Source organism: Dermacentor variabilis, chromosome 11 (genome assembly GCF_050947875.1).
Source record: "Dermacentor variabilis isolate Ectoservices chromosome 11, ASM5094787v1, whole genome shotgun sequence".
Lineage (NCBI taxonomy): Eukaryota > Metazoa > Arthropoda > Arachnida > Ixodida > Ixodidae > Dermacentor > Dermacentor variabilis.
Window position 1 is genome coordinate 26,596,622 of NC_134578.1, and position 8,379 is coordinate 26,605,000.

Consider the following 8,379-nt stretch of genomic DNA (forward strand, 5'->3'; position numbering starts at 1 on the left):
AATTTTCTTTCTCACTTCCAGAGCAGCTGCAATGCTTTTCGACATGTTTGCGTGAGTGGTATCTTCTGTATACTAATTGTGAGTAAATGTCTTCGGAGCAAGCGCAATGGTAACTTGCGCGTAGTCTTTTGTGATAGTCCTGTTCATCAGTCTAGCTCGCGAGCTTACATACCGAGTGGGGCAGTCAATGGACCCGGATACCACTATGACGGTGGAACCGACGAACACGGAAATACTAAACCATCACAGAGGCAAAAGGATAATATATGCACCACCCCACCCGTCTTTAACACAACACGAAACCGTCGGCTGGCGAACACTGCAGACAGGAAAATTCTCCAATCTACACATCCTACATAACATGTTTTCCAGTCAATACAGGGACACATGCCCATGGTGTGGGGCCATCCCAACATTATATCACATCACATGGAAGTGCAGAAATAACTTCTCTTTCCACAAAGAAAAAAGAAAGCCCAGGGCGGAACAGTGGGAGCTGTGAGTGGCAGCTCTCAAAGTAGCCAGGCTCAGCGGTGCTCTGGAATAGGGGCGCCGACCACTCAAGACGACGGAGACTTCAGTAAAACATGAAGACCTCTGTTAGCCGCTGAAAGGTGTAAATAGAGCAATAAAGTTTTTCCTTCATTCCTTCCTGTTCATCAGAAAATATTGAGCCCACGACACCATTCTAAACTATGTCAGTTCCCAAGTACTGTTACTTCCTTCATTCTTGCATTTTTTTATTCCTCATATACAAGTGTGGAGTGAGCAAATGTTCTGTTTTATTTTGAGCTGTAAGATAGACTAAAATGCAAGTTGAGTCGTAATATCTCTCCCGCTACCTCTGCCACAAAGGACCGCCTAGAAGAAAAAAGGAAACTAGCTTGCGGCTATCGCGTTAAAAAACGGGTCTGTTATTGTAGACGTGGTATAACTATTGCAGGCAATTAAAACGAGAAACACACTTTGCGAAGGCGCATAAATAAAGCTGTTTACGAAGTACTCCGACCCTGTGCTGCAAATGTGGTTTCGTATTGCGATCGTGTTCGGTTTACTCGCGCTTGTCTCAGCTACAGAGACAAGCGATGAAAGTGATCCAGAAGACACCCCCCATAGCGATGCTGAAGCGGAGACCAGCACTTTCAACGCAACAGTAGACGAGTGCAAGGGTACATAACAGGATTTAACCATGGTGGCTTGACAAAAGGGTCAGACTATTCGAAAAGTTCATATTCGCCGCTTCGTATGAGCGATATTCATGGTTCGATATTATCATGTGGCATCCTGTATCAAGTCTTGCCTGCTCCCGTATAAACCCATACACCCGTCTGCAATTATTGTACGCACTTCGTGGATCGAAGCAAGCAATTACTAGCAATTCTTTCTGTCAGGTAAAGCAGTTTACTTGGGATCTCAACCCGGTGGAAACTTGGCGATTGGCAGTGGGAGGGTGAGCGTGGCAGCAATAAATATGTTTTTGAAGGTGTGTGGCTATAGAGATTGCTTAAGACGTGCAGAGTGGAGTCCTTGTGGCAGGAAATCAGGCTACGCAGTGTACAGCGTAGTATTATTTCGTAGTATTATTAGTACAGCGTAGGCTCAGTATTATTTCGTTCACTCTGCGATCATTGAAACAGTGGGTTCACGTCTACCCGTAGGGTTTTAGTGTAATACGTACATGGACAAGATAAACCCTTAAGCCGCGTCGTATGCATTTATATACGTGACTTGCTTTTGTCAGTTCTGTTGCGTACATGGTGGTGTGAAAGAAGTGGACCTAATGCTGCGGATAAACAGATACCGCTGAATCTTCAGTGTGACTTCATTTTGCTTCCAGTACGGAGATCATTGCTACACACAACTCCTTTACCGTGTTCAGCACGTTTACCAAGTTTCACTAGACGTACGACGTGCCCCGCTCGGGAAGTGATGCTGAAAGAACTGTTCTTGCTGCTTCGTAAGGCTGCAACAAGTAATTAATCTCTTCAAGTGCTCCCAATGGGTGATTCAAATTAATTTTATGAAGAAAGCGCGACATAACTGACAGTATCGGAAATCTAAATTTAAGTAGAAGGTAATTACGTATGCACAACAGGAATCACACAGCAGTGATTCATCCACCTTGAATTTTGTTTATTAGTGCGTGTAGGGCTTTCAATAACGGCAGCGCAACACGGACAAGTGCAAGAAACGAACACCCGTCCGGTTTCTTTCTATTTGTTTTGCGCTGATGGTATTATGGTGGAAAATTGAAATAGGGAGGGTGGTTGGACACAGTCCTTGCAATATTGCTTGTCGACATAATTGTGCAAGATATTCGATGTCTTTATTTCGGTGGGTCAGTAGGCCCCGCAGCAAGATCCACTCTTCGGGGCTGTTCGGTTCTTATTGGCTGGGTACTTTGCAGAAAGCTTCGAGGCAAGGTAGAAACTCATCACGTATGAAGCGCTTGCGTGCCTTTGCTAGCCCTTTAATACCATCAATGCAGTTAAACTTTCCCAGCTATATATACCGTTCTGAAGAACATTGTAAGTGACTAACACATGGCTAGCCACTAAATTTTTGAAAAGAAAAGTGCATTCAAGAAGGGAATGATATGAGAATTTCAATTGTTTTATATTCAATGTTGATTACAACGGTGTCTGCCCTTCGTGGTGTGTGGTTGAGTAGACTATATCTTTTTAGGTAGGTGCGTCGAAGTAACCCTCAAACAAAAAAACTCCCTAGGTCGTGAATGACATTTGTTTCTATGATGGCGCCTGCTAGCCTGTTTCTCTTCTTTATATTGAAGTATAGTTTTACGGAAATTGGCTGTGCTAGTGGAGTCCACGCATTACAACTACAAATGTCCACTTTGGGCTGATTTGAGTGTCACGTGCCCTGTCGTTCATAAACCGTCTCGTTTGCCCAACGCAGACTTTATCAGCGATATGCTTGATCCCTTCGTGTTTCTATGCCTTTGTTTCCAGTCTGCTTGGTCTGCTAGTAGAATGATGAAGAAACTAGTGCAACATTAAAGTCCTTTTGACAGCGATAAGGATTGAACAGGGAGGAGCAGGGGATTGAAGTATTTCACGGGGGAATGCCAAAATAGGGGAATAAAATCGACAGCCTAATGACAGTCGTTACAGGCGGGACATGGCAAGAATTCAGGCCTTTATACATCACGAAGCAAACGGCGAAAGGTTTTCGAGAAGCTCAATTTCTCAAAAGTATGTAAACAATGGATTGAAGGCCCGCCGCTTTTTGGAAGGGCGAGGCGTTGGACCGAAGATTCGGTGACGTAACGCCAGCGAAACGGGACAAGGCACTTCCATGAGGCGTTGAACACAAGGCTTACGATAGGTCGGGCCATTCAGTTGTTATGCGTTCCACGGCCCCTAGACAGTGACAGTCATGACAGTTAGGATCGGCGATGCGCCATGCGCGACGCAGGTAACTGTTTGCAAGTGCGCTTGCACTGGACGATGTTGAACGTTCCTATAGTCGAGCTCTCAATGCTGTAGCCTTCCGGTACTTTCTATGTGGGCCTGTGACTTTCTGGGCTGATGAACCGTCACCCCGGCCCGCCTGTCCCCTCTCTCCCCCTCTCTCGGTCTTTGGGAATGCTACCATAAAAAATTCTACAAGAGGGGACACTCGGCGAAAACTTGCCGCAGGAAACACGTCACGCCTAGTGTTAACACCATCCGTTAGTTGACGCGAGCATCGAAAAAAAAAGAATGTGAGATGAACTTACCGGCGTTTTATTCTTTTTATTCTTCTCTGCTAAAACTAAAAAAGTTTTGCGTATAAATGAACTGATAATTTGAGACTTATTTTTCTTGCGTTACCTAGTAACAAGCTAGCGACACACCAGACGTGCCATATGCATGCATCACCGAAGCGAGTGAGGCCAGCTGCGCATGCGAAGCTCGCCTGCTCGGCGACCCGTCTCTGTTGGATGTTGCTCATTTGTTGGGCCCCCGTCTTTTTCTCGCGTTCCTTCTGCATTTTGACTCGCCACCACTGCACCACTGGACTACAGCAAGGTGAGGAATTTCGTTTGACAGTCCGCGACGCATTTCAAGCACATTTAGGCTTACTGCGCAAAAGAGAACCTATATAGTGACTGCAGTTAGCGAAAAACAGTTCCGCCGTCCACGCCTAGTTAATTTGAGTTAATTACTCGTACTGGGAGATGTTTGCGACGCTTTCTATGAGCCTAAGCATTATCATAACTTATTTCGGTAGTTTTTTTGGGCACGCTCGCCGCACCTGGCTTTGTGACGGAAAGCACCTCGGCCGTGTGACGCAGTTTCGCTTGTACTGAATCTTACCGGGACAAGTTCTGGCGCTTTCTTTGACCCCGGACATTATTGTAACTAGTTTAGTTACTATTTGGGGTGCTTTTCAAGCACAGTGGCCGCGCCCGGTGTTGTGACGCAGTTAGCTTAAAGCAGCTCGGCCCTTTGCAGCCGTTAGTATCGCGTTTACTGAATATTGCTGAGACAAGTTCATGACGCATTCTCTGACGCCCAAAATTATTGTAATTAATTTCGCTACTTTTTGGGATACCTTTTGAGGCATGCTCGCCGCGCCTGGGGTTGTGACGAAGCAAAAAAGCAAGCTGGTCGTGGTGGCAGTTAGTTTGGCATGTACTGAATCGTAGACAAGTTTGTGACGCTTTCTATGGCCCAGCAACATATACCTTCTTTCTGTACTGACGCTTGTCGCAGACGCGACGAGCGATTGGCGAGAGTGACAACACGGGAGTGTGTTGCTTGCGCCGGCAGGACGCGAAAAAGATAACGCCGAGCAGCTCAAAAACCAAGAACTCGAAAATTCTGTCTCCTGAACGACTGAAAAGAGGATTTGCACCTACGCATTTGTCTTGATTGCGAGTAGAACGCATTCTGCGAGCGTCTAGCATGATCTGGCATAGAGCCTGTGTTGTGGCCACCTCTGTCTATGTAGCGTACAATCGCGTCGGCTGAGGCCAAGTTGTTTTGGAGACGCGCAGTCGCCCGTGCATTTGTGTTCTTAAAGTGCAGGAAATAATGGCCGGGAATGAAGGAATGCTTGGAAATGACATGTTTTTTTCATAATTTATAGTACGGCTTGGAATGAGTCGGATATTTTCGACGCCATGTATGTAAAAGCGAATCGCTTTTGTTTGTAATGTCGCAAATTCACCACTTTCGCACGTTTTTCCTCTACACGCAGTATTCATATAAGGGCTAAATACCAAAATGACAAAGGCTTGTAATTTACTTTTTTTTTTCAGTGGATGCCGCCCGGTGGAGCTTCGTACTGGAACTACTGCTGCTTACCTGGTGCCGCAACGTTGGATGAACGCACAAAAAGCCCGGAACGAACATTTACATATAGCAAAATAAACTTTTCCTCATTTACAAGGCGTTTTGCGTCTACTTTATGAAATTGCACGTGGCACAGATTCGCTGGAGGCTTGTAAAGATAGTTGCAGTCATTTTATTGAAATAAACGATTGCGCACAAGACTGCGCTTGACTGAGCAGCAAAAAAGAAAAAAAAAACGCCGAGTAGCGCAGCCGGCGTAGCGCGTACCAGCTAGCGTTCAAAACTCGCGCGCGCAACACCGAAACCAGAAGGAGTTAACACCATCCGCTCGGTGCGCCACAGTCAATTCGGCCGTAAAGCCCCTTAAACTTCGTAAAGTAGTGCCACGCTTTGCAGGATGCCGCCTCCTCCTCGCGCGCTCTGGCCGAGACCGACGCCGCGTCGCTATTGGCCGAATAACATCACGTGGACCTTCGCGCCGTGCATCAGCGCCATTTTTACTCGAGAAGCGTCTACCGAGTGGCGAGGAGCGCATGTTGGCGCCGTTGCTACGCTCGAGCAGTGTAGGCGGCGCCACGGTCGAGGAGGGAGCGTGAAAGAGAGGAGAAACGAGGAGGAGTGAAGGCGTAGGAGGAGAGTGTCACTACTTAACGAAGTTTAAGGGGTTTTATTCGGCCGCTGGGCTTTATGGGAGCGTTCACTCTTGTTGAATGTCTTTCTCTATGATGCTACGTTCAGTCGAAGCCGACGCTACAACTCCTCTGACTGACGAAAAAGCAGTCGTGATGGAATTCTCGTGCTCCCAACTCGCGATCGACCGATCTCCGGAAACTGTCCGGTGATGTGGCACATGCTGAAAAGCTAACGGACATATTTTTGTTTTTGCACTTTGGCGCCAGGATTGGATCCACCCGTACATAACAAACACTACGTGCCCAAAGTCAGCGTGACGATGTCCTCCAAGTCCCTGGCTGACGACTACTGGAACGTCACCGTGAGCGTAGAGCTGACGAGAGTCTTGCGCAACAACCCGCTGCTGCATTTCTACATAACGGACGAAGACATGTACAGCTATCAGTGTAAAAATAGAAAATCGTGGTGAGTTACGGACGATAAATGCAAAGCGTATTTCATGCGTGTCTTACTTGTACTTCGTTTCGCACGGACTGTTGCGAAGAATAGGTGCGCTAGGTATACAGTAGTGTTCCTGCTTATCCGCTGGCTGATATCTTTTCAAAATTCGCATACAGCTGCCATCTGCATGAAGTTCATTACGAAGTTTGCTGGGCATGACATATTAGTTTCGCCCGCAAAAATTCCGAGGTGGATGTCGTATGCGTCTATCCCGATTAAGAAACATGATTCCGTTGCGGCAAAACAGTGGCGCCATCTGTCACGGCAATGGTGAAAACACGGTAGTTACTGCAGTCATGACAGATGTCGCGACCATTTAGTTGTAGTGGTATCCATGTTTTGATTGGCATCGCAGTACCAAGAGTATATGACTGTTTCTGCTAAACCGTTTGAGCGATATCCGCTCAAATTTCGAACGCAAATTTTATACATCTTTGCGGGCAGTGCTTACCACTTTCGTCGACAATAAATTCGAAGTCAGTGTTGTCTGCGGTGATGTCACTAAAAGGATGTTGATTCCATTGCAACCGAACGGTGCTGCCCCCTTCGCTGCTGTAGCAAAAGCACATTGTTCTCCGTAGTCTGCACAGATGCTACCGTTCCTTTGCGGGGGAATCAACATGTCTTGAGTGGCAGCCACTTCAGATATAGTAGGGGCAAAATTGCGGGGGGGGGGATGCCCACAACCACGGTGTTAAACTTCATGCAAAATAGCAGATCATAGCGTGAGGGCGAGTTAATCGACAGCTGAGAATTCGAGTTGTCACGTGACTTGCCCTTACGCTAATCTGGGCAGGCACTCTTAGGACCCTCGAAAAGTGACAAGGGGACAAGAGCATCGGATGATGAATTATTACTAAGAACAGCCAGGACGAAGGCTCCGAGTACTTTTGAAAGCTGCGAGAATTCGCATATACAGCGTCGCTGTCTCTGATGTATCAGCTGCTCAGATTGGCATACATATGGGAAGGATATCCTAAGACGAGGTCTTCTATGCTGACACCCCAGGGGTTTGATGAATCTAGGTTCTGGGTATCTTGTAACAAGTTCCAGTGAGAGAAAAAAACGACCCTTTCGTGCCTCCAGAGCGTCGTAGCGAGTCGCGAGAGATATCAAAATATAGGGCTCATAGGTGAAAGCTATAAAGACAGGAGACAAGAAATGAGAATTACTCGCACAGTAAATAAAATAGCGGTACGGGCGTAATTAGAGCCACTATAGTCGAAAATAATGGTATTGCACCATAGAGTACACTATTTTTGGTATATGGTCCACCTGGCTTCATGATGTAAAACAGTAAAGATCAGCCAAGTGCCGACGCTAAAGAAAGCAAGGTTGACCTAGTTGCACGCAGAACCCGAGATGAATAAATACAATATCAGTGGATAATGAACGTGAAAAAGAGAGAAAGAGGCAGAATAGAAATATATAGTGTACACTTACTCAGCAAATCATTTAAACCACCATGTACACCAACGTTATCTTCTTTAGCGCCGACACTGGGCAGACACGTTGTTTTTTCTCTCTTTTTGAAGCACCTACAAGTTGTGCCACCCAGGCACGACGCAGGAGCGCACCCTGACAAGACAGTGGAAAGGAAAGTGTCCCTTAAAGCCTGGTACATACAACTACGAGTTTGTGTACAAGCTTCGCGGCAGGATGTTACGTCAGAAGGAAGTACGTACCGCAATACTATCAACCTCTAAATTGCGTCGTGTGATTTATATTTCCATAGAGCGCGTAAGTGAAGAACGCCAGACATCTGGGAGGGCTAATATCAAAGCTGCAACTAGGAGGGCGCCCTCTGCCTGATGTGCACTCCGTCCCCTTCCGAAGTCATTCAACAAAACGCCTTTGAACTCTTCATTATCTGGAGGACACGCGTTTTGGATGCCATGTTATATAGTTCTCCATCGCGCATCTCAAAGGCTAACAACGGCTTTCA

The 8,379-nt window shown here is 46.5% G+C and overlaps 1 protein-coding gene across 1 annotated transcript in view; it reads left to right on the forward strand.

The window, feature by feature from the left end:
- The first annotated feature begins 594 nt into the window (after positions 1-594).
- The window catches only part of LOC142564229 (uncharacterized), an 8,114-nt gene continuing 329 nt past the window's right edge, over positions 595-8,379 (forward strand). The window contains exons 1-3 of the mRNA XM_075675151.1: positions 595-1,169; positions 6,200-6,398; positions 7,970-8,111. Coding sequence (XP_075531266.1) covers positions 1,022-1,169; positions 6,200-6,398; positions 7,970-8,111 — 489 coding nt within the window. The 5' untranslated portion in view covers positions 595-1,021. The remainder of the gene's footprint in view (positions 1,170-6,199; positions 6,399-7,969; positions 8,112-8,379) is intronic.